Source organism: Panicum virgatum, chromosome 1N (assembly GCF_016808335.1).
Source record: "Panicum virgatum strain AP13 chromosome 1N, P.virgatum_v5, whole genome shotgun sequence".
Classification (NCBI taxonomy): Eukaryota; Viridiplantae; Streptophyta; class Magnoliopsida; order Poales; family Poaceae; genus Panicum; species Panicum virgatum.
This window is the reverse complement of record NC_053145.1, coordinates 62,309,578-62,334,971: the sequence shown is the minus strand read 5'-3', so window position 1 is coordinate 62,334,971 and position 25,394 is coordinate 62,309,578. Positions and strand designations below refer to the sequence as shown.

Sequence of the window (25,394 nt, the reverse complement as noted above, 5' to 3'; positions counted from 1 at the left end):
AGACTAGACCTGCAGCGTCGGAAAGAAAGATAAGAAAGCAGCGCAGGCAGCAAGCATGAACAAGCCGCCGGCGTACGGCCATGGCCAGGGCGACAGCCCATACTGCTGCTTCCACCCCAGGGAGCTCGTCGTCGGCTTCTGCGCCCACTGCCTCAAGCCCTCAAGGACCGCCTCCTCCTCCTCGCCACCACCACCAACGCCACCCTCCGCCGCCGCAGGACCACCACCAGCAGCGTCATCTCCCTCCCCAAGGTCTTGGCGCTCGGCTCCTCCTTCCTCCAGCGCCTCGACTCCCGACACCACCGCCCCGACGCTGCAGCCGACGAGTCCGACGGCACCACCTCCGCCGCAAGCCCCGATGGTATGTACGCCCACAAGCAGCATCCCAAACTCCCAATTCAACTCCCAAGTAGGAAGGCAAGGAGTAGTAGCACACATTCATTAGGAATCGGAATGCCACCGCCAATTAGTATAATGTCGTGCATGCACGGGGGCTAGACTAATATATATAAGAAAAAATACTACTGGATTACTAGATTCTTTCATCTCCATCAAGTTCGAGGACAACGGCAAGGCGACGTGGGACGACAGCCACAAGGCCGCCTCCAGCAATCCCCCGGCGCCGGCGAGGTCGTCAACCGCGGCGGTGGTGGAGCACGTCGTCGTTAATAACAAACGGGGCGGCGTCACCATGACCAGGTGCCAGGTGGCGCAAGCAGGTGGTGGGGCGGCTGCTGCAGCTGGCGCGCTGGAAGAGGTCGGCGGTCGGGCTGGACGGCAAGAAGCAGGCGGCCGAGGAGCGGAGGGGCAGAGGCTGGATCCGGAGCCTCACGCGGTGGCGACCCGCCGGCGACCGGGCGTGGTCGTGATCGCTCTGCCGCCTCTGATGCATGCATGTCTGCTCATCTGCAAGCAGCAAGCGGCTTTATTTGTTGACGTGCAAGTGAGTTGTGCTTTCTTTTACTTACTTGTTTGTGCATACATATAGCGGTGACGACACTTGTACATGCGGATAAAAAATCATACTATACTGCATGCAGGGCGGAGGCGGCGGCGCCTTTACCCCGTGCGACGGGGCGGCAGCGGCGGCGACCGCGCGCCTTGCCCAGTGCGACAGGGTGGAGGCGGCGGCGCGCCTTGCCCCCGTGCGACGCGGCGGTGGAGAGGGCGGCGCCGCAGGGTCCGGGCCGGTGGCGAGAGCAGGGTCGAGCGGCTGGGAGCACGCGCGTGTGGATTTGGCCGTAGGGCGGAGGGCGACGACAACACCTACGACCGGTAGTGTGAGAGAGTGGATAAATGAGAGAGAAGAGAGGTTAGAGACGACTGACATGTGGGCCCCACGTTACTGGGCCACGTCATCGCCCAATTGGCACGCCATGTGTACATTTTACGCCCGTTGGGACCTCTGGTGAACCCCGAGGCAACTTTATGTACCTAGAAATGCATTGTCGGAGTTGGATGACACAATGTGCAAGTTTAGGGACTGCTGGTGCATTTTACTACAAGAAAATATACTAGCTGCAGGTTTCCCACTCGCTCCACAGTCGCCGAGCTCCAGACGCGGAGTGACAATGGCCGTTGACGGTAGACGTAGACCCGAGCAGCGTGCTCCGGCCGCTGGGTCCATCCATCTCTGGCAGCACTAATCTGGCGACCTTCTTCTTTCAGTGTTGTGTTCGGCATACTCTGAAGGTGGAAATGTTTTCTGAAAAACATATGAAAAGAAAATTTCTTGCACTGAAATATGATCTGACAACAAAAGAACATGTACACTTGTGGAGAAAATCGAAGATTAGATCGAGGACAGGGACATGTATTAACAACTGGGGCGCAAGTAAAGTCACTGAACTTGCGAGCTTGCAATGTTACAAATGGAGTCAACGACCGAGGTCAAGAGCAAGCGACAAACGCCACTGACAGTCACTGAACCCGTGACTCCTGCCGTCTTCTTGCTCCGTCCGCCTCGCTGCAAACCAAAATTTCTGGGAAAATTCACGCGCGCGCGACGTGGATCTTCGACGCGCTCACCGATTTTCCACACGGTGTCATCGGCTCATCGCGATTCGCAAATCCTATATATCACCGCAGCTTGCAACTGAAGTTCACGGAGATCCCAAGAAAGCTAAGCATGCGACAATCACAAAGCTCCAGACACGGAGCCGGCGCAATGGCGGTCGACGCCGGCCCCGAGCGCCGCCGGCGAGCTTCCTCCGCGGCCATGGAGGCGAACTTCCTGTGGGAGCTGCGCAAGTACGTGCTTGTTGTACATTCTAATATGTTGCGTGTGTACTGTTCATGTTAGCTTGTTAACGTGAGCATGACGTCATCCCCACGTCGTGTGCGTCTTTGTTAACGTGAGCATGACGTCATCCCACGTCGTGCGCGTCTTTTCCGTTCATGCAGATGCAGAGTCGTGTGTGTGGTGGAGCTTAGAGCCCGGCAACAGCGCCCACGTTCCTTGGCTGTGGGATGGCGCAGCTAATTCAGGGGGGCGAGGGCGCATGCGTCTGTGGTCTAAGCCGAGCCTGTAATCGAGTCAATAAAAGGAGAAGAAAACAGAAAAATGCAGCAAGGGTGTGCGCTGCGCCAATTCCTTATCTTCCTGTGTTCGAGCGCGTTCATCGCGAGTTCATCAGAGAGAGCGAGAGGAGAGCAAGCGTCCAGTGACGATTGATCCTGAACCGGTTACAACAACTGGTACCAGAGCCTGCAACCGTCATGGCTCCGTCGCGCACGCCGTCGCAGTCGCCATCACTTGATCGCCGGTCGCGGGAAGATCCACGCCGCCCGTCCCCTTCGCCGCCACCGAGAACCTGCTGCTTGTCGGTGTCTACGTGGATGATCTCGTCGTGGTGGGCGCGAACCAGACGGAGGTCAACAAGTTCAAGATGGAGATGGCAAGGCTCTTCAATATGAGCGACCTCGGGCCGCTCCATTACTACCTAGGCATCGAGGTCCGTCAGAGCGCAAAGGGCATCACACTATGCCAAGGCGCCTACGCGGACAAGATCATCGAGAAGGCAGGGCTCTCGGGGTGCAATCTGTGCAGCACTCCGACGGAGCCACGACTCAAGTTGAGCAAGGCGAGCTCAAATCCTCCAGTGGACAAGACGCTGTACCGTAGCATCGTGGGGAGCTTGAGGTACTTGGTTCACACACGCCCCGACATTGCTTTTGCTGTGGGCTTTGTGAGCCGGTTCATGGAGGCGCCCACAACTGAGCATTGGAGCGCCGTCAAGCACCTGCTCAGGTACATTGCTGGGATGAGGTCTTACGGCTGCGTCTATCGACGTGGAGAAGGAGCACTGGAGTTGATCGGCTACAGCGACTCAGACCTAGCCGGAGATTGCGACGACCGGAAAAGCACCTCGGATGCTTTCTTCTTCCTCGGCCAAAGTCCAGTCAGCTGGCAGTCGCAGAAACAGCGAGTGGTGGCGCTGTCATCGTGTGAGGCGGAGTACATCGCCGCTACCACTGCCGCTTGCCAGGGAATCTGGCTCTCGCGTCTGCTCGCTGACTTGGTGAACGCGAGAGTCGTCGCACCACTGCTCTACATCGACAACAAGTCCGCACTTGCACTCGCCAAGAACCCGGTGCTTCACGATCGGAGTAAGCACATTGACGTTCGTTTCCATTTCCTCCGCGACAGCATCAGCTCCGGAGTCATTGAGACGGATTACATCAAGACCGGTGATCAGTTGGCAGACTTGCTCACGAAGCCGTTCCCACGCGAACGTCTCCAGGAGCTACGCGTTCGGAGTGGCGTCATCAACGTTGTTTCAGCGCAACATAATTAGGGGGGAGTGTGTCGTACATTCTAATATGTTGCGTGTGTGTACTGTTCATGTTAGCTTGTTAACGTGAGCATGACATCATCCCCACGTCGTGTGCGTCTTTCCCGTTCATGCAGAGTCGTGTGTGTGGTGGAACTTAGAGTCCGGCAACGGCGCCCACGTTCCTTGGCTGTGGGATGGCGCAGCTAATTCAGGGGGCGTGGGCGCATGCATCCGTGGTCTAAGTCGAGCCTATAATCGAGTCAATAAAAGGAGAAGAAAATAGAAAATGCAGCAAGGGTGTGCGCTGCGCCAATTCCTTGTCTTTCTGTGTTCGAGCGCGTTCATCGCGAGTTCATCAGAGAGCGAGAGGAGAGCAAGCGTCCAGTGATGATTGATCCTTAACTGTTTACAACAGTGCTGCTGCAGGCGACGCTGGCGGCGAGCGTCACCTACGCGGCGGGGCTGAGCCCGCTGGGCGGGTTCTAGCCCGACAACGACGGCGGGCACCTCGCCGGTGACCCCGTGCTCCAGGCCACCCACCCGGCCGCTACAGGATCTTCTACTTCAACGCCACGGCCTTCGCCACCTCCGTCGTCACCGTGAACCTCCTCCTGGTCCACTCGCTCAGCCGCCGCCGCTGGTGGCTCCGCGCGCTCCAGGCCGCGATGATCCTCGACCAGCTGGGCCTCATGGGGGCCTACGCCGCCGGCAGCTGCAGGGAGGTTGCCATGTCCGCGTACGTGCTGGCGCTCGTCGCCATGGCCTCCGCCTACGTCTGCGCCCACGTCCTCTTCTTCGCGCTGTGCGCCCTGCGGCGCCGCGGCGGCGGCGGCGGCAAGAGCGCGGGGGCGCCTGAACCGCCGGAGGCCGTGGAGCGCGCGCGCAAGGACCTGCTCATCTTCGCGACGCTGGTGGCGATGGTGACGTACCAGGCCGGGCAGAGCACGCCGGGCGGGTTCCTGTCGGACAGCCAGGTCCAGGACGACGACCGCCGGGCCGGGGACCCCATGCTCGCCGGCGACCTCTTCTTGGCGTTCTTCTACCTGAACACGACGGCGTTCGTGGCGTCCCTGGTGGTCATCATGCTGCTCATGAGCCGGACCGTGACGCGCCACGGCTTCCGGTCCTGCGCCCTCTGGGTGTGCACGGGCGCCGCGCCCTTGTCGGGCTCACCGGCGCCTTCGCCATCGGCAGCAGCAGGAGCGTCAAGACCTCCATCTACATGACGGCATTGCTCGCCGCCGTTCTGCTCTACATCGGCCTCCAGGTGCTCGTGTTCTGGTGCAAGCCCGTCAAGAACTGGCTCCTCCACGTGCAAGAAACGCTGCAGAGGTATCTGAAACTGGACCATCTCCCCTCATCGCCGGAAGATCACCGGGTTCAGGTCCAGACACCGTCTGATCTCGACGCCGACCAGCTTCTGAAGAAGTCCCGCATGCACCTCCTCCTGCTCGGCATCCTCACGGCGGGTGTCAGTGTCACGTACCAGGCCGGGCTGAACCCGCCGGGCGGGTTCTGGCAGACGAACGCCGCCGACGGTGTGCACCACTACCTCGCCGGCGATCCGGTCCTTCACATCACCTATGCCCGAAGATACCTGGCCTTCTTCTACTGCAACACCACGGCCTTTGTGGCGTCGCTGGTGATCCTGGTCCTCCTCCTCAGCAGCACCTTCAGCACCCAGGGGATCAAGTACAGCGCGCCCCAGTGTTCCTCTATGTGGGCAACCATGTCCTGGCGTTCATGCTCGGAGTGTTCCCGAACCACGCAACATAGAGGGAAATGCTGAAGGAGAAGCTGAAGCGGTCTGTTCCTGAATGGCTCAAGAAGCTGTTTGAGCCAGAGACGACGATAGAGGAGGAGCGGCAAGACGAGGACATTGTTGGGAATAAACCCAGTGCGATCGTGATCGCGACGTGCGCGATCGTGATCATTGCAAGGGGAGTGCGTGTGTGTGTGTGCGCGCGTCGAGTGCGGCTGGTCGTATGTGCGAGCCAGGCCGCGGTGCGCGCATGAGTCAGGTGCGGCGAGCGCGTGTGCGCGTGTGGCCGTAGTGCGTGAGTCAGTCGATCGTCGTTGCGATCGGGGGGTGTTTGTCCACGTTGGTTGCGCGAGCTCGCGGAGGCCGTTGGAGCGCCCGCCTCGGTCGCGGCATGGCCAGACCGCGTCATGCGCGTGAGGATGAAGGCCATGGCAGAGCTGGCGGGTCGTGGCGGCGAAGTAGGGTAGCGGGTGAGTCGTGGGAGCGTCCACCGAGCTATAAATCTCCATTGTAACCCCAGTGTTGATCCGGTGTGTGGAATTGAAGAGCAGCGTTCGGCGCGGTGCGTTTGAGCGCAAATTCCCTTTCGTGTTACTGTTCATCGTCAACCTCCCGCCACACCAAATTCGTTGAGTGAGCGCTAATCCGTTGAGCAATCTAGTGTTCCCTGATGAGGGAGAGGTAGAGCACCTGCTGCGGCCGGAGTTCACGTCAGGTGATCGCTGGTGGCTTCAGAACGCCATCGACGCCTCCGTGGAGCTCTGGGCACGGCTGACACGTGGCATCAGAGCTTGTGAATGCCCAAGATCCTGCGCTACTACCTCGAGCAAGAAGCGATGTCGGTGGTTTCGCACGGTGTCGGAGGAGGCACGGTGTCGATGTCCTACCCGGTGTTGTCCCCGACGAGATACATGGCGTGGGCGATCAAGGTGGAGGCCATACTCGACACGCACGGTCTCTGGGAGGCTGTGTCACCATCGGACGATGCCGCGGTGGACGCGCAAAAGAACAAGACGGCGCGGGCGCAGCTTCTCCAAGCACTGCCCCAGGACATCTTGATGCAGGTGTCCACGAAGAAGACGGCGAAGGAGGTTTGGGAAAGCCTCAAGACGCGTTTCGTCGGGGAGAATCGAGTCAAGATGGCGCGTCTCGCCACGCTCAAGTGGGAGTTCGACAAGCTGTGCATGGCGGATGGAGAGATGTTGGACAACTACGCCGGCAAGGTCAGCGGCATGGCCGCGAGGTTCGCCGACCTCGGCTCCACACTCGACGACACTGCTGTGGTGAAGAAGCTCCTCGACACCGTTCCTGATCGATTGTTCCCTGCGGTGGCGGGGATTGAACAATTCTGCGACGCCACCACGATGCCGTTCGAGGAGGCGCTCGGGCGCTTGAAAGCGTTCGATGAGCGTACACGGCGGCGTGGGCAACTCCTCGGTGGGCAGGAGCCAAAAGGGGGCCAGGCCGGTGGTGACAAGCTTCTGCTCGCCGATGCAGACAGGAAGGACCGGCAGCGGGCCAAGTCCGGCATCGGCAAGTTCTTCAATTGCGGGATTCGGGGTCACTTCGCCCAGGATTGCTGCAAACCGAAGAAGGAGATCGTCATGGCGTCAGAGGCGACTCTCCTATGAAGCCCTGGCGTCGGTGGCGCTGGGTTTAGGGGGAGATTGTCGGGAATAAACCCAGCGCGATCGTGATCGTGGCAGGGGGAGTGCGTGTGTGTGTGCGCGTCGAGCGGGGCTGGTTGTATGTGCGAGCCAGGCCGCGGTGCGCGCGTGTGCGCGTGTGGCCATAGTGCGTGAGTCGGTCGATCGTCGTTGCGATCGGGGGAGTTTGTCCGCGTTGGTTGCGCGAGCTCGCGGAGGCCGTTGGAGCGCCCGCCTCGGTCGCGACATCGCCAGACCGCGTCGTGCGCGCGAGGATGAAGGCCGTGGCAGAGCTGGCGGGTCGTGGCGGCAAATGTTGGAACTCTAGACGCTCAAACACACACAGAACACTCAAAAACTGGGAACGAGCGAAGGAGGAAGACTATAAACTGTAGAGACAAGCAATGCGCCCAAATGCCATAGCGCACACACGCTGGACTCTTTTCTTTATATTGATGCAACTGATACAATCCGAAATGGTGCAAGACTACATGGTTTTAAAGGCCAACGATGCACTACGAGCCGAGTCTCGGGCGTACGCGCGTATGCATGCACCACATGACTCGCGCTTACGATCCACAAGAAACGGTCACCAGGCTGACCACCAGCATGCAAGCCACGCCGCCACTACGTCGTGATCCAGCATACCGCTGCTCGCTTCTCGCCATATTCCCTGATGACTCTATCCAGTGGAGCACCTAACTAACTAGCTAACTATGGATGTACATACATTCGCTGACTACCTTGGCCACTACGTGAACTCAGCACACGCGCACGAACGCATGCACACAACTCACTCACGCCAACGTCCGCGCGCATGTACGCGCCACCAAGCTCGTCCGCTACGCGCACGCACGCGCTGCCGAAGCCGAACTTGCCGCCAGCCGCCCACACAGCTGGGTTTATTCCTAACAGCGAAGTAGGGTAGCGGGTGAGTCGTGGGAGCGTCCACCGAGCTATAAAGCTCCGTTGTAACCCCAGTGTTGATCCGGTGTGTGGAATTGAAGAGCAGCGTACGGCGCTGTGCGTTTGAGCGCAAATTCCCTCTCGTGTTACTGTTCATCGTCTACCTCCCGCCGCGTCAAATTCGTTGAGTGTGAGCGCTAATCCGTTGAGCAATCTAGTGTTCCGTGGTGAGGGAGAGGTAGAGCACCTGCTGCGGGCGGAGTTACGTCCGGTGATCGCCGGTGGCGTGAGAATGCCATCGACGCCGCCACGGAGGTCTGGGTGCGGCTGACAGACATGAGATGGAAGCTGGAGAAGAGGCGAAAGCTCCTGCTGCTCCTTGCCATTCTCGCAGCCAGCCTCACGTACCAGGCCGGCATGAACCCCCAGGCGGCTTCTGGCCGGAGAACAAGACCGGCCACGTCGTCGGCAACCCGGTGCTCAGTGACAACTTCCCACGCCGCTATCTGGCCTCCTTCTACCGCAACGCGACGGCCTTCGTGGCATTGCTGGCCATCATCATGATGCTGGTGGACAGGAAGCTTTCCACGAGAGGGATCCAGTCGTACGCGCTCAGGGTGTGCGTGGTCCTCGACCTCATCAGGCTCATGGGCGCCTACGCCGCCGGCAACTCCAGGAAGGTATCGACCTCCATCTACGTCCTCGCCCTGGTCTTCGCCGTTCTGCTCTGCATCGCGCTCCAGCTTGCCCTGGTCGTGTCACAGTTGGTCCAGGCTCTCCTGCAGAAGGTGTAGATGTTAGGATCCACGGCCCCAAACCCCTTATGCCTTTTCTTTTCTCGTCTACGATGCTTTAGTTCGGATCAGATAGAGAGAACGAGAGATAGAGAGCGAGAGAACAGAGTGGCGTACCTTCGGGGCCAAAGTCCGCTGGGAGGACTTGTGGGCGGCGTTGCTCGGCGGCGTTGCGCTGGTCCTCCTCGGTCCGCCGCTGCTCATCCGCTTGGGCGGCGGCGGCAGCAGCAGCATCAGGTACAGTCGTGGGGGTGCTGGCATCGTCGTGGGCATCGGCCATCGCGCGATATCGGCGAGGGCGAGGGTTGGTTGCCGCGGCTGGGGCATTTCTAGTGGCTCCGTGCTAAAACCCTAGATCGGTAGGGGTGTGGAACTGTGGGGCGGCGCACGCACGGCGAAGGTTGGTTCGCGAGCAGGCTGGCGCCCCATATTTATTATGGCGCTTGCGACCGGGGGCCCACAATCCAGTGAGAGAGGCTGTGCACCCCCGATCAGGGCGCGTCCTCACTCGATCTCTTTGATCGAGTCGAGATCAACCTCTAACATTCTCCCTATTTGATCTTGGTGTATCTGATTTACTTTTCTAGTTTTGTTTCTCATCTAATTTTCTTTCTTGATTCTATTTTTCATGAATCTCCACAGACCAAACACACCAAACTCAATGAACCTTTTGGAGGGTAGCTACTCCCCCTAATCCACTGAACTCGATGCATCGTTCTGTTTCAAAACATGTCTATCAATACTTGCGAGGAGAGGTTGTGTCTAAATGACCCGTAAGTCCAGAATCATAGGCACTCTCTTAAACCCATGTCGGCTACGTGTTTCTTAAACACTTCGGGTGAGAGGCCTTTTGTAAGCGGATCCGCTAGCATCTCTTTTGTGCTCTTGTGTATGATTTCTATTATTTGATCCTGGATTTTCTCCTTAACAACATAATACTTCAGTTCTATGTGCTTGGCAGCAGCACTCGATTTATTGTTATAGGAGTAAAATATTGCTGGCTCATTATCGCAGTATATCTTAAGTGGTCTTTCTATACTTTCTATGAGCCTCAAACCGAGAACAAATTTCTTAATCCACATTGCCTGCCCAGTGGCCTCAAAACATGCTATAAATTCAGTATACATTGTCGACGATGTAACAACTGATTGTTTAGCACTCTTCCATGATATCGCTCCTCCAGCAAGTAAGAACACATACCCTGATGTGGACTTTAAAGTATCTTTACACCCTACTAGATCGGCATCTGAATAGCCCACTATCTCTAGGGCATCTATTTTTCTATAGGTCAACATGAGGCCTTTGGTTCCCTGCATATAACGTAGAGTTCTCTTAATCGCTTTCCAGTGATCCTTGCCTGGATTCGACTGGAATCTTCCAAGTAATCCGGTTGCTAACGCCAAATCAGGGTGAGTACATACTTGTGCACACTGTTCGCCTAAACGGTCGTTTAGCCCGTTTACACACCGTTTAAACACTACACAGTGGTATACTATTTCCGTTTAATCGGTTGTTTTGACCGTTTAAATGGCCGTTTTGCCCGTTTAAACACCTGTTTTGCCCGAATAATAGGCTAAACGGCAGGTGACCGACTGTTTACCGTTTAGCGTTTAGGATAACACTGCTTGTGCATACATAATGCTCCCAAGAGCTGAAGCGTATGACACTGATTTCATCTGCTCGAGCTCATACTCATTATGTGGACATTAGAAACTTCCAAATTTTTCGCCCTGTGTAATCGGTGCAGGCTTAGGCTCGCTCTTGTGCATACCATATCTCTTCAGGACATTCTCTGTATATGTCATTTGTGATAGCCCTAGTACGCCTCTGTTTCTATCTCTCTGTATCTCTACCCCCAAGACATATGAGGCTTCCCCCATATCTTTCATGTCAAAATTTGAGAATAAGAATTTCTTTGTATCTAGCAGCAAAGCCATATCACTACTAGCTAGAAGGATGTCATCTACATATAGAACTAGGAATATGTACTTTCTTCCCAAGAACTTTGCATAGATGCAGTTATCCTCCTTATTCTATTCGAAACCAAATCTTCTAATGGTTTCATCAAATTTGAGATACCACTACCTAGAGGCTTGTTTCAAACCGTAGATAGACCTTTTTAGGTGGCACCCCAAATTTTCTCTTCCTTTTATGACAAAATCTTTCGGTTGTGCCATATATACATTTTCTGACAGTTATCCATTTAGAAAAGCTGTCTGAACATTCATTTGATGTAGTTCTAGATCAAAGTGAGCTACTAAGGCCATAATTATTTTAAAGGAGTCTTTTGTCGAAACTGGTGATAAGGTTTCATTGTAATCAATGCCATCTCTCTGAGTGAATCCTTTTGCTACAAGTCTTGCCTTGTATCTTTCAATCTTTCCTTTGGAGTCACGTTTAGTTTTGTAGACCCACTTGCAGCCTACTATCTCGGCTCCTTTAGAAATTTCTTCTAAGTCCCAAACTTTATTTTCTTTCATTGATCTCATTTCATCTTCCATGGCAGCACGCCATTTAGATGAATAGGGACTTTTCATAGGTTCTTCGAAAGTGGCTGGGTCCTCTTCTGAGTTCATATCTTGAACAATGTATGCCTCATAATCACTAGAGATCGCTGGTTTCCGAACTCTTTGTGATCTTCTAATAGGAATATCATTTTCTATCTCTTGTTCTTGTTGTTGCTGTTGCTCTTGTGCTGACGTGTCACCTGGTACAGTCACATGTTCTTCTTCCTGGGGCTAAGGCACCGTTGGTGCTAGAGTCTCAGGGGTTGGCACCGTTGGGGCCAATGTCTCAGGAATTTCTTCATTTTGTGCTGTGCCGGATGGTTCAACATCCACATTTGGAAATGTGCCATGAGTTCTTTGCACTGAAGGTGTAATCTCTGTGGGCAGTGAGAAATAAGGTTCTTCAATTATTGGAGTTGGGGCATATACCCTTTTCTCCTCTAAATCAATCTCTCGACTTGCCCCGCTCCCCCCTGATCATGTCATTCTCCAAGAAAACAGCGTGTCTAGTTTCTACAAACTTTGTGTGTTTGTCTGGATAGTAAAATCTGAAATCCTTAGATCTCTCAGGGTAGCCAATAAAATAGCAGCTAATTATCCTTTCATCTAATTTTCTCAGTGAAGGGTTAAATAATCTTGCTTCAGCTCGACATCCCCAAATATGTAAATAGTTTATGCCGGTCCACAACTCATAAGGAGTTTTGGATACTAACTTGCTGGGTACTATGTTAAGTATGTGAATGGCGGTTTTTAGCGCCTCCATTCACAGACCTATAGGAAGAATGGAGTGGCTAAACATACTTCGGATCATGTCCATTAAAGTACGGTTTCTTCTTTCTGCCACTCCATTCTGCTGGAGTTCGTGCGGCGTTGAGTACTGGGCTACTATCCTACATTCTTGCAGGAACCTTGCGAAAGGTTCTGGAGCTTGACCGTAGGGAGTATGACGACCGTAGTACTCCACACACGATTAGACCTCACTATCTTTATCTTTAAACTGAGCTGATTTTCTACTTCTAATTTAAATATCTTGAATTTATACAGGGCTTCTGATCTTTCTTTGATAGGGTATATATAACCGTATCTCGAATAGTCATCTGTGAACGTAATGAAGGAATCATATCCGTCCACTATGGCCACAGAAAATGGGCCACAAATATCTGTATGAATTATTTCTAAAACCCTGGAACTGCGATTTGCTGTTTTCTTGATTGTCCTTGCAAATTTGCCTTTAATGCAATCTACGCATTGTTCTAAATCTGCAAAGTCTAGGGGATGGATAATATTTTCTTTTACTAAGCATTCTATCCTCCCCATCGAAATGTGTCCTAAACGATAATGCCACAATTTTGACGAAGATTCTCCATCGCTATTAGCGTTTCTTTTTCTTTTCTTACTATTACTCGTGTCTATTTCTGAATCATGTGTATCTATCGCATTCACAATATCACATTAAGAAAGCAAATAAAGTTTGTCTCGTCGGACGGCGAGACCAACATCTTTATTATCATGACGAATCGGGTACAAATAAGACATCTCTCAAATTAAGTACAAAACCATTGTCTAATACTAAACTCAAATCTCCAATGGTTTTAAGATCATCTTTCTTCCCGTTGGCCACTCTAATCTTTCTTTGGCCTCTTGGAAGGTCCCTCCTTGTATGGAACATCTGCAAAGAATTTGCAACATGCACAGTTGCACCAGAGTCAATCCATTCAAGTATTGATTGAATAATCTAAATACAAGGATTCATCAACAAAAGTAATTTCATCCTTACTTCTTCTGAGCAGTGACTTCAAAAAGTTAGAGCAGTCTCTCTTGCAGTGTCCTTTCTTCTTGCAGTGCATACAGTTATCTATAGGGACTGGAAAGATCTTGGTCCATCAGCGCTGGTGGTGATCCTGGAAGAGCTGCCACTGCCACTAGAGGACCCTTGCCCTCCATATCCACTAGGACCTGGCTTCTTGAAGCTTGGCTTGGAGTGGACATTCTTCTTCTTTAACTGGGCAAGGTTCACAGAGTCTCCCCTGCGAGCCTTGATTCTTTCCTCCTCTTGGATACACTGAGCCATGAGCCGATCTAAAGTCCACTGATCTTTCACAGTGTTGTTGTAGTTTATATGGAAGGTCTCATATTCCTTTGGTAATGATTGCATGATTATGTGAACCACAAACTCATCTGGAGAGCTGTCTTGAAGTACTTGTTCAGTTTGGCTGCCATAGAGGACATCTTCTGAATATATGCTCTTATGCCAGACCCATCATACCTCATGTTGATGAATTGCTTGGTCAGGGTGCTGGCATATGCCTTAGAGGAGCCCACAAACTGTGCAACAACTCTATCTAAGTACTCTCTGGCAGTCTCGCATTCTGGGATTGAACCCCTAATAGCCTCCACAATGGAGCGCTTCAGAATCATCAAGCACTTTCTATTTGATCTCTCCCACTTTACTCTTTCTAAATCATATTTCATGACTTTGTTATCAAAATCTGACTCCCCTACTTGTGGAGGAGCGGATCTTGCACTTCTGAGTGCATAATCTAGCTCACTCAGACCAAGCATCAGCTCAAGGTCTTCTCTCCAATTGGAGTAGTTCGTCCCATCCAAAGGCATCGCAGCCAACTACGACAGGATATTCGCGGTACTTACACCTTCGGGTAAATCAACAACATCGTAAGTCCAAAAGATACAAAATGCCACAAAATCTCTTGTATGAATTAAATTCAACATTGGTCAAAATAAATCATGCCAAAATGTTCTAAAATTCATCGTTGGATAAAATTTAGAACATATATATCTCAAAACTCAAAATAACAATATATATGGCATATCATGAAATTAACGTTGGTTAAAAAAAATGAAAATTTGCCATAAAAAACTCTATGCATTTATCTCTAATTATCAAGCAAAAACTCATTCGTAGAGTAATCTTCGCAGCGAAAATAACAATCAAGATAATTCTGTAAATTCTATTTTCTATTTCTGGGCGTGGGCCAAAAGAAGCCCATTCCAGTGTGAAATGGCTTTGCAGAGCCCGCATAGCACCTTTTTTTGAATTATGTCCGCGGGTCAAAACGGCGGCCTAGCGGCACCGTCTGTGCGGCCCAGCAGCAGCGACCACGCTCTCTTCACCCTTTCCTCGTGCGCGCGGCCCATGGTCTTTCGGCCCGTTCGCGCCGGCGGTGCTCCCCGCGTCGCAGGCCACAACCTGGGCCTGGGCTGGGATTTCTTCTCCCCGCCTGGGCCGTTTTCGGCCTGACGCGACGCTGGCGAATCCTGACCGTCGGATCAGATCCGACGGCCGTCCGGCCGAATTGGCCGAACAAAACCGCGCGTTGAGGTCGCCGGCGCCCAAAACCCTAGCTATTTCTTTCTCTCCTCCGTTTCTCTTCTCTGTCCCGCGAGGCGACGGCCATGGCCGTGTGAGGAGGAGATGGGTGCGCCGCCGTGGCTTGCTCGCCGGCGCACGCGCTCGCCAAAAGGTGAGCGCGACACCGTCGAACGGGCCGCCGACGACGCTCAGCTTCTCGAGCTCGTGCGTGCCCAGAGCCTCGGAGCACGCGGAGGTTCTCTCTCTGCGCCGCGCTCTGGCGAGCGGCGGTGCGGGTCTGTGCCGTGCAACGGCGGCAAGGCGGTGGCGCAAGAAGGGCCAGGTAAGTCCCCAACCCTCTACTCCCTTAGGGTTAGGGTTAGTGTAAGGGTTAGGGTTAGGGTTTTAGCTTTTCTGTTGCTTTCTTTCTCTCGATTTGCATCGATTCTTCTTGGTTTCTTTCGATTCTAGACCGAACTCCTTCCCCATTTCTTGGATCTAGGGTTTGGGTAGTCTGAACCTGGCTCTGGTACCATTGTAGATGTTAGGATCCACGGCCCCAAACCCCTATGCCTTTTCTTTTCTCGTCTACGATGCTTTAGTTCGGATCAGAGAGAGAGAACGAGAGAAAGAGAGCGAGAGAACAGAGTAGCGTACCTTCGGGGCCAAAGTCCGCGGGGAGGACTTGCGGGCGGCGTTGCTCGGCATCGTTGCGCTGGTCCTCCTCGTTCCGCCGCTGCTCATCCACTTGGGCGGTGGCGGCAGCGGCAGCATCAGGTCCAGTCGCGGGGGCGCTGGCGTCGTCGTGGGCGTCGGCCATCGCGCGATGTCGGCGAAGGCGAGGGTCGGTGGCCGTGGCTGCGGCACTTCCGGTGGCTCCGCGCTAAAACCCTAGATCGGTAGGGGTGTGGAACTGTGGGGCGGCGCACGCACGGTGAACGTTGGTTTGCGTGCCGGCTTCCGCCTCGTATTTATTATGGCGCGTGCGACCGGGAGCCCACAACCCAGCGAGAGAGGTTGTGCGCTCCCGATCAAGGCGCATCCTCGCTCGGTCTCTTGACCGAGTCGAGATCAACCTCTAACAGAAGGTTCTCTCCTTGTTCGGCATAATGGAGGAGGAAGAAGAAGACGACGATGCTGACGTGTTGCCGAGCACGACCGCCGATGCAGAGGCGGCGAGAGGCAGAGATCCATGGTATGAGAAGCTGCCCAAGTACTTGCTGCTGCTCGCCGCACTTGCAGCGGCTCTCTCCTACCAGGCCGCCATGAATCCGCCAGGGGGCCTCTGTGGCGACGGTGAATCCGGCCACGTAGCTGGCCACCCGGTTCTCTGGAGCACCTATCCGAAGCGGTACAAGGCCTTCTTCTACTGCAACGCGACCTCCTTCATCATGGCGTCTCTGGTGATCATGGTGTTGCTCCTGATCAAGAGAGTGAGCAGAGCACAAGCGGCGATCTTGGCGCTGCATGCCGCCATGATTCTGAACTTGTTTGGACTCATGGGAGCGTATGCTGCTGGAAGCAGCAGGAGAGTCAGGACGTGTGCGTACATCCAGGCGTTGGTGGTCGGGGTTTCTGTGTACATTGTTGTTCTTGTCTTTGTGTCGAGAAGAGTCATGTGTGGGATAGAGAGCGACTGATCCGGTGCTTCTCCGTGGAAGATTTGTAGAAGATGGTTTCACGAGTATGAAGTATCTGTAAAGGTTGTAGTTGTAGACTTCTTGTCATCTTTGTAAAAAATATTCCTTTTTTTAAACATTAGATAGTCACATTTGTGAGGCGCTTGAATATATTGTTCGATCGCAGTCTCTTTCGCTTTATGTTATATAAGAGTGTTTTTTTCTATCTCATCTTACTATTATTAATTGGAGATTTCAAATAGAGACTCCAGTTAATTCTCACGAGACACACTAGGAAAAAAAGATAAATCTTAAAAATTCCAAAAAAAAAAGATTTATTCATCCATCTGATAACATCAACCATATAACATCTGGTCATCCATGATAACCTCAGCTATAGTAGCGATACTCCCTCCGTCTCGAGTTATACGAGGTTGTTTGATTGTTTTAACACTAAGTTTAACTAACTTGTCTTATTCAAAAGGTTGTGAAAAATAAAAAAGAATTCGAGTCACATTTAAAGTATGTTATAGGCTAAAATAAATCACTGAAAATAAATAATAATTATAAATTTTTTGAACGAGGCGAATGGGTCGAAAGTGACGTCAAAAAAATCAAACGACCTATAACTTGGTGACCAAAATTTTTATAGCATGGTCTAGTATATTATGTTTGGATGACCAGTTAGCTCACTTATTATATGCTCTGTTTGGGCCAAAACCATGCCTTTTACTAATCATCGGTGACCATTGAACAAAATATTCCATCCTGGTCAGCGAGATTTTCTCCTCTATATCCAGTTCCTCCGCAGCCATCCATACTCTATATCTTCCTCTGTAACAACTACCATATATTTTATTCAAGCATCTTCAGCTATCATTTTCTTTCTTTTCCTTTTCTTCTCTCCCCATCTTCCATTTCTTTTCATCTCCTTTTACAATAATTTAGTAATACATCTTTTAATTAAATAATAATGGTTTTTTATTTTTCTCCTTTTTCTCCTTTTTCTCTTTTTTCTATTTTCCTTTTTCTCTTTTTTTTCTTTTCCAATTTTCTCCCCCTTCATTTTCTCCTCCGTCCCTCTGCTCTCCTCCTTCCCAGGAGGGTTCAACGCGGCGGCGGGCTGGACGGCGGCAGGCGCGACGAGTCAGAGTGGCGAGGCGGGGCAGGACAGCACAGGCGGGGCAGGACAGCACGAGGCCGGCCGTGGCAGGACCACGCGCACGCAAAGCCACCGCCGCTCCTACTGGACACCGCTCCTCGCGGCCGCCACCCTCAAGCTCCGCCATCCCTCCTAGAGCTGCGTGTCATTCCGCGCGGCGCCGGCGAGGCGGTCCGTGGCGGCACGGGCGGAGCGGAGCTGATAGCGGTTCTTACCGTTGAAACCAAAGAAGGCATGCATAGATGAGCCTGATTCTTGCTCAACCTTGAAATGATAATCTAGTGACATCTTTTGAATCCTTGTCATTAGGCAAACATCATTGTTCACTGCAAAATTTCCCCGCAAAGGCCACATCAGGAACATCCTGAAATCAGAATGAACAACACTTCTCACTTCAAACTAGGCAGGTTGGCGCGCTTTGCGCGCCTGTAGCAAAAGATTTGATGTAAAATAATAATAAAAATATATTATCGTATATTACAGTTAAAGCAATATCGTGCTGATATATTTCGGCAACGTGTTGATGTATTGAATGAAGTGTGATAGGTATAGTTGATAGATTGTCATATAATTATATTTTGCGAGTTTATGAAGTGGAATTAAAATCCAATAAGTAGTAGGGGCTAGCACGTGTAGACGTAGTGTATGAAATATGGTTATTGTTTTCATGTAAATAAATAATTAAATATATTTTGTGGGTGGATTCCAATTGAATATTATGTGGGTAACACCTAAATAACACACAGGGCCCATCCCTGTATAAATAGTACATAGAAGAATTTATTTTGTGTATGTTAGTAGATATAATTGATGGATTAGCTTACACTAATTATTAATTTTGGTAGAAAAAATGATAGAGTTAGAAATGAATGTATGATTCAATTATATTTTGCGAGTTCACAAAGTGAAAATAAAATCCAATATATAATAGAGGTAAATGTAGTATATAATTTTTTTTCATAAAAAACTAAACATTTAAACACATGGGGCCACTTTTTAATTTTTTATTTTTAATTTCGAATTATATTTTTTTATTATGAACAGTACCCGGTGGGGCCCACATGAATAGTACCTTTTTTATTTTTAATTATGAACAGTACCCCCGGCCCATATGAACAGTACATTTTATTATTTTTTAAATGATGAACAGTGCCCCGGCCCCCACGTGGGGCCGCGACGCATGAGCGCGCGCCAATTCCTGGAGCGTTAGTATAGTACTCAATTATCGACACAACCACATTACCGGTTGGCAGAGAAAATTGCGTCCAAATATTAGCACTAATCAAACTCCCAACGTGTTTGTACCAGAGCAATCTTCGGGTTATGCACGAGAAACGGTACAGTTCTTAAAAGGAAGTCAGGTTCAGGTTGGAAATCTGGATCAAAAATTGCAACAAAATCGCACTCCTGGGCATAGCTATGTTCCATGCCCTTCATTAGGGCTCCTGCTTTGTATCCTTTCCTACTCTCTCGAATTTCATATTTTATATTGATTTTCTTGCTGGCCCAATCCTTGCATTCAAGCTCCACAAGTTCCTGCACTTGATAAAAAAAATGATAAAAACAAATAAAGCGGTCAATTCAGCACAAACAAATGGAGCTTAAAATAAGCTAAACAATGAAAAATGGAGCTCTCTAGAGTTTCTTGGGAACAGGAAATTATTTGCTAGAGTCATCTTGTAAATTGATTTTGATCCGCATCTACTAATTGTTTGACCATGCCTGTTAATCAAGCCCTACTTGATTGGAATAACAATGTCTTGCAGTTGAATTGAACTATGTGAGGTTTCTCCATAAAAATGGTTTGATGCAGAATTAGATGAACAATCACATGTGTTCGAGAAAAAGATGAACAATCACAATTTGGTTTCGTAGCGTGCAATAGAACAAAACCAAATGATTAAGCAGCGCTCAGCATATTTTTTAATCTCATGTTCTTCTGAAGCTGATTCGGTGTTAATTTATCATGAGAACTGCTTGCTAGGTACTACCTCGTAGTCCGTCTCCCACGGCTGCACCGGCACCTGGTCGAACTCCATGTCGCTGAATACGAACATGCGTGCTCGTCCGGGAGGTTGGCGGCGAGCTCGGGCGAGGAGTCCGTGGGGAAGAGGCGCCGCGCGACGGCCTCGCAGAGCAGGGTGGAGAGGTCGTAGGACGAGTCCAGCGACGGGGACCACTTGGCGGCGAGCGAGAACTCCCGGAGCTTGCCGTCGGTTCGGTGAAAGCAAGCGGTGATGATCTTAGTGAAAGCAAGCGGACCTTGGGGAAGAAAGCATAATAAAGATGTGAAAGCAAGCAAGACACTAAGTGACTAATGCTGATGCGAAAGGTTCGGTGACTTCTCAACATGTAGAACCATCTCCAGCATAATGTTACAGGAAAAGGAACAGATACATAATACTAGAAAACAAAGAACAATTATCATTTCAGACTTCAAAGAATGTACAGATGGGATGGGATCAAAATTGATAGTTAACGATAACAGCAATTTCAAAGAGTGGTGATGATCTTAGTGAAAACATTCTCAAGCGGTAATTCAATGACAACACTGTTTTGGGGAAACTACTGCTAGGTGCTACCAAAGAATAGCTTATCTGCAATGTGCTGATCTCTAATGTCATATTAACTGACAAAAGGAACAGATTGACAGTCAGAAACAAAGTGCTAGAGCAGGTAAAACCTGGTGTCTGAATCAACTGATTCACATATAAAGCAATGCTCATAATGAAAAAAAATTCAGGTAGTGATTCAGTACCCAAACAATTTCAGTTAAACTAATGCTTAAAAAGAATAACTTAATTCGCAATGTGTTGATCTTTATTTGGTCCTAATGTACAACAGTATACAACATGCAAACCTGGCAAAGATAGCAAAGTGTATGAAATGGAACTAAATTACAAAGGAACTGGAACTTGATAAACGAGTAAGATAATATGATGCTGAATGACGTGAAACAACAGTAGAGACCTGAATTGCAGGGAGGAATCACGGAACAATCTTGAAGACCTTGAGCTTCTCGATCCATGTGTTGAAGGAGTTGATGGTGTTCCTGAAGCCGAGGAAGCCATGCTCCTTGCTCTTGTTCATGCTGTCCAAATGCTCGAACTCGACAGCGAACAAAGCATTGACGAACCACCAATTGGTGATCTCATCGAGGTCTGTAGGTGTAACTCATTCTCCCTGATAATCTCGGCCCAGACCGCGTCCTTCCCGGCCATGGCCTCATGGAGCTTGAACCTGCTGTCCTCCCCTTGGTACCCAGTCCAGTCGACCCCGAAATGGTCGGCCAGTATCGGCCAGAGGTTCTTCCACCTGTAGAGATCCCCGTTGCTGCAGTTGAAGGTCTCGTTCTTGGCGAAGGGGTCGACGGCGGCACAGATCTCGTGCTCGGCGATGAGGTCCGCGTCGGAGGCGTCGCTGAAGCCCTCCCACGCGACCCTTGAGCCGGGCCAGCGCAGCTTGGCGCCCTCCTTCCGGCAGATGGCGGCGTAGACGCAGATGCTGCCATCGACGTTCATGGCGCTCCGGGGCGAGTACCCGAAGACGGTGGTGGGGCGGTGCACGGACCAGCTGATGGCCCCGCCGCGGCGTGAGACCTCCTCGAAGGTGGCGAGCGGGGCGAGGGCGGCGGCCTCGGCGAGGTCGAGGTGGAGGTGCGCGACGGCGGGGGAGGGCAGTGGGGACCAGGGCGGGAGCGGGCGGCGCGAGAGCGCGTAGACCTTCCAGGGCCCGCCGGGGGTGTCGGCGAGCGGGAGGATGTCGAGGAGGGAGGTGCCGACGATGCCGGTGGAGCCGACGACGCGGGCGACGCTCTGGTAGGCGGGCTCCGCCGCCGCCGCCTGCTCGACCTGGCGCTTCTTGACCGCGCCGATCGCTCCCATCCACCACTAGCTCATCGCGGCCGGCACCCGGGTGGATCCGGCAGGGGGATCCGATCGGTCGGATCGGGGCGGGGAGGAGAGGAGCCTTGCCCAAGAGCAGAGCAGGGAGGTGCGTGCCGTGCCGGTTCTCCTCGAGAAATTTGGCATGGCCGCGTCGCCCCTCCCCTTCTCCCTCCACCGCGCGCGGGGCGAACGAGGACGCGGACGGCATGGCCGCAGATCCGCGCTGGGCGCGGACCCCGAGCGTCGCGGCGGGGCGGAGGTGGCCGCCAGCGGCTCTCCTTCTCGCAGCATTGCTCCCTACGCGGCGAGGCGGTGGCGCGCGGGCGCCCGGCCGCAGCAGCGGCCTGGCAGGAGGAGCAGGCGGCCGCCATGGATTTGCTCCTGCGTAGCTCCGCCGCGGCCATCCCTCTCTCCCCTCATCCCGGCCATCCCTCTGGAGCACCTCTGCCTCACCGGCGTCGCGCCTCCTCACGGCCTCCGCCGGCTCCCCGCCCCCTCCCTCCCTCTCTGCCCTCCCTGCTCCGTCTCCGCGTGGAGGCACGACGCGGGCCAGACGCCGGTGAGGTTCGAGCCGTGGCGGCGCCGCGTGGCTCAGATGGCGGCGCGTGGCGGTGCCGTGGCGGAGGCTCACCGGCCGGGCCGCGGCGACGCAGGAGCATGCGACGGAGCGTGGAGGCGGAGGCGGAGAAGCGCGCGGGAGGTCGAGAGGCGGGACCCGCGCCGGCGGTAGCGTAGCTCCGCTACCCCGGTATATTTGGCGGTGCGGGGGCCGCGCGGAAAGATAGCGGAGGCGTTGCAGTTCCCCGCTGCAGCTTTCTTTAACGTTAAAGCAAACTGGAGTATGCGATAGCGTTTGTTATTGCGTACCCACTGCGGATAGCCTCATGTGAGCCGCCGACACATTTAGGCTATCCGCACTCATAGTACTCTAAATCCATCATCTAAACGAAATATTCCGTCTTGATAAGCGAGATTCTCTCCTCTATATACAGTTTTCCTGCACCCGTCGTACTCTATATCCATCCTCTATACCAACTGCCACAACCATGGGTCCACATGTCAGATTTTTTGTACCCCGCGGCGTCCCTCCCTCTCATCTTTCTCTCTCCCGGCCTCGCTACCTCCGCCGCCTCGCCACCTTCCTCCCTTCCGCCTCCGCCCCACCCCCTCCCATGGCGCCTCCGCCCTGCTCCCTCCGCCTCTCTCCCCGGCCGGCCTCCTCCCTCTCTCTCCCTTCCGCCACGCCCTTCTTGCTCCGCCCCTACCTGCTCCGCCGCCCCCTTCCTGCGCCGCCCCCTTCCTGCTCCACCCCACCCCTCGAACTCGGCCACGCGCCATGGCGTGCCTCCTCGAGCTCGGCCATCCCCAGCCTCCCTCCCTGCTCCCATCCCCGCTCGCTGCGCCGACCTCCCTCCTTCCCTGCACCGCCGTCGGCCCTGGCGCCCTCCCTCCTCCCTCTAGAGAACAGCCTCCTCTGGGCGGCCTGCGCGCGGAGCTTGTACGCGGGCATGGCGGAGTCAGCAGGGCCGCGACGTCATGGCCTGCAGGGCCAGCGCAGGTGACGGCGGGCGTGGGGACCTTTGAGCTCTGGCCATGGCGCGCGCCCCCTCCTCGCTCGCCGCCCTCCACCTCTCTCTCCCTCCGACCCGGTGCGCCCCCCCTCCCTCCCTCTCCCTCCGTCCCGGCCTCGAGCTCGGCCCTCCCCGGCAGCGGCCTCTCTCTCTCCCTCTTCCTCCCACATCTCTCTCTCCCTCCCGGCCACGTCAGGGCGCGGGACCACGTGCGGTGGCGGCGTGGGGCCTGGACGAGCGACGCACAGGGCGGATCGAGGCGGCGGCGCACTCATCCTCCCTCCTCCGCGCGGCGCCCTCGGCGGCGGCGTGGACTCGACCGCGGCGGCGGAGCTCCAGCTCGCGCGTGCCCACGAGCCATGGGGCGCGTGGCGAGGTGGAGGACGCGGACGCGCCGGTGGGGCGGAGGTGCGGGTGCGCGGCGGTTTCGCGGTGCGGCGGGGGCGAGCTGCGGCGGCGGCGGTCGGATCCACCGTGAGAACGGCCTCCAGCTGCTGCGGCTTGCCTCCCTCAGCGGCCGGCCATCCTCCCTCTTCCCTCCCTCCGCCCTGCTCCCTCGCCCGGCGGCGGCGCAGCCCGCGGCCGGCGAGCAGCGCCCGCGCGGCCCTTGTGGCTCGCGGCTCCCGAGCGGGCGGAGCTCCCTCTCTCTCCCTCTCCTTCTCTCTGCTACCGGCGCTCGCGCACCGCCCCTCCCGTGCGCGTGGCAGCGGCGGCGGCCGGCGGGCGGGCCAGCGCGCCCTCGAGCTCGGCTGGCGGAGCTGCGGTGGCGGCGGCGCGGCCGCACAGTGATGTGGCGGGGCGGAGTTTTTTACATTTTTAGCACTATAAGGAAGGTGACTCGCTGGTTTAGCACGCTTAAATGGGCCCTACAGATTTAGCACTACTGTAGCAGGAAATCTTACGTTTTTACCACTTTTGCCTACATGGCAGGACACGGCGGCAGGCCACGTTGGCGCCCGGTCAGCAAGGCGAGGCGAAATGTCCTTTGTGCCCCCGGCCCTTTGTTCATGTGCCCGTGACCCTCGGTCCAGCCCGTTGACCGCTCCCACTCTCCTCACCCCCCTCTCACTATCCCGCCGCCGCCGACGCCTTTCTTCCCCACTGGGCCGCGGCTCCGGGACTCGACCGCCGACTTCGGGTTCGGCATCTACAACGACCACCACTACCACCTGGGCTACTTCCTGTACGCCATGGCGGTGCTGGCCAGGCTGGACCCCTGTTGGGGACGCAAGCACATGCCCCAGGCCGACGCCATGGTGGCCGACTTCATGACGCTGTCGCGGAACCGGGCCGGCGGCAGCTTCACCCGGCTCTGGATGTTCGACCTATGGAAGCTGCACTCATGGGCGGGCGGGCTGACGGAGTTCGCGGACGGGCGCAACCAGGAGAGCACCAGCGAGGCCGTGAACGCCTACTACTCGGCGGCGCTGGTGGGGCTGAGCTACGGGGACGCGCACCTGGTGTCGCTCGGCGCGACGCTGGCGGCGCAGACGTGGTGGCACGTGCGCGCCGGCGAGGGGGTCTACGAGGAGGACTTCGCGGCGGCGAACCACGTGGTGGGGGTGCTGTGGGCGAACAAGCGCGACAGCGGGCTGTGGTTCGCGCCGCCCGAGTGGAAGGAGCCCGTTGGGGGAGGCGTGAGGCGGCGGCGCAGTGGGGAAGAAAGGCGTCGGCGGCGACGGGATAGCGAGAGGGAGGTGAGGAGAGTGGGAGCGGTCAACGGGCTGGACCGGGGGTCACGGGCACATGAACAAAGGGCCGGGGGCACAAAAGACATTTCGCCTCGCTTTGCTGATTGGGCGCCAACGTGGCCTGCCGCCGTGTCCTGCCACGTAGGCAAAAGTGGTAAAAACGTAAGATTTCCAGCTACAGTAGTGCTAAATCTATAGGGGCCCGTTTAAGCATGCTAAACCAGCGAGTGACCTTCTTATAGTGGTAAAAATATAAAAAACCCGGCGGGGCGGAGCTGCAACAGCACGGCCGGGCAGCGAAGCAATTAAAGCGCGCGCGTAGCGTTCGCTTCCGTACAACGCTGGAAGACGAACGCTAACGTAACGAATGAGATAGCGTTCCCCGCTGCGGGACCTAAAACGCTAAAAGCATTCGCTACGTTACCGTAGCGATCGCTTTACAGGCCCCGCTGCGGGCAGGACGAGGGTTTTGAGGTCGGGTCTATCGGGGAGGAGGAGACCAAAGTCCTCTGGGCTTAGGGGGGCTGGGGAGGAAGGCCGATCGATGTGGCGTCATTGGTTGGTGGGATAGGATGACTGGTGAGGAGGGTCGGGGCGGGAGCGTTGATTGTAGTGAAGGACGACGGCACTATGATTAGAGTGGCCGCGTTCGCCACCGCAGCCGGACAGGATGCGGGAGAGGCATGGAGCACGGTCTTAGTGGTGGGTAGCATGGGGCAATAGTGGCCAGCGGCGGCGTGGACGCCGCTAAGCTGGGCGGGAG

At 54.3% G+C, this 25,394-nt stretch overlaps 1 protein-coding gene and 3 pseudogenes across 1 annotated transcript; 3 read left to right on the top strand and 1 right to left on the bottom strand.

Moving 5' to 3' along the window:
• The first annotated feature begins 9 nt into the window (after positions 1-9).
• Positions 10-869, top strand: LOC120653754 (annotated as a pseudogene).
• Positions 870-2,167: 1,298 nt separating this feature from the next.
• LOC120653753 lies at positions 2,168-16,370 on the top strand (annotated as a pseudogene).
• A 4,082-nt stretch (positions 16,371-20,452) lies between these two features.
• Positions 20,453-21,416, bottom strand: LOC120653849 (annotated as a pseudogene).
• A 1,289-nt stretch (positions 21,417-22,705) lies between these two features.
• LOC120653752 (probable endo-1,3(4)-beta-glucanase ARB_01444) lies at positions 22,706-25,150 on the top strand. The gene is made up of 3 exons (XM_039931429.1): positions 22,706-22,867; positions 23,972-24,565; positions 25,061-25,150. The coding sequence occupies exons 1-3, from the start codon at positions 22,706-22,708 to the stop codon at positions 25,148-25,150; spliced, it is 846 nt and encodes a 281-aa protein (XP_039787363.1).
• The last annotated feature ends 244 nt before the right edge of the window (positions 25,151-25,394 follow it).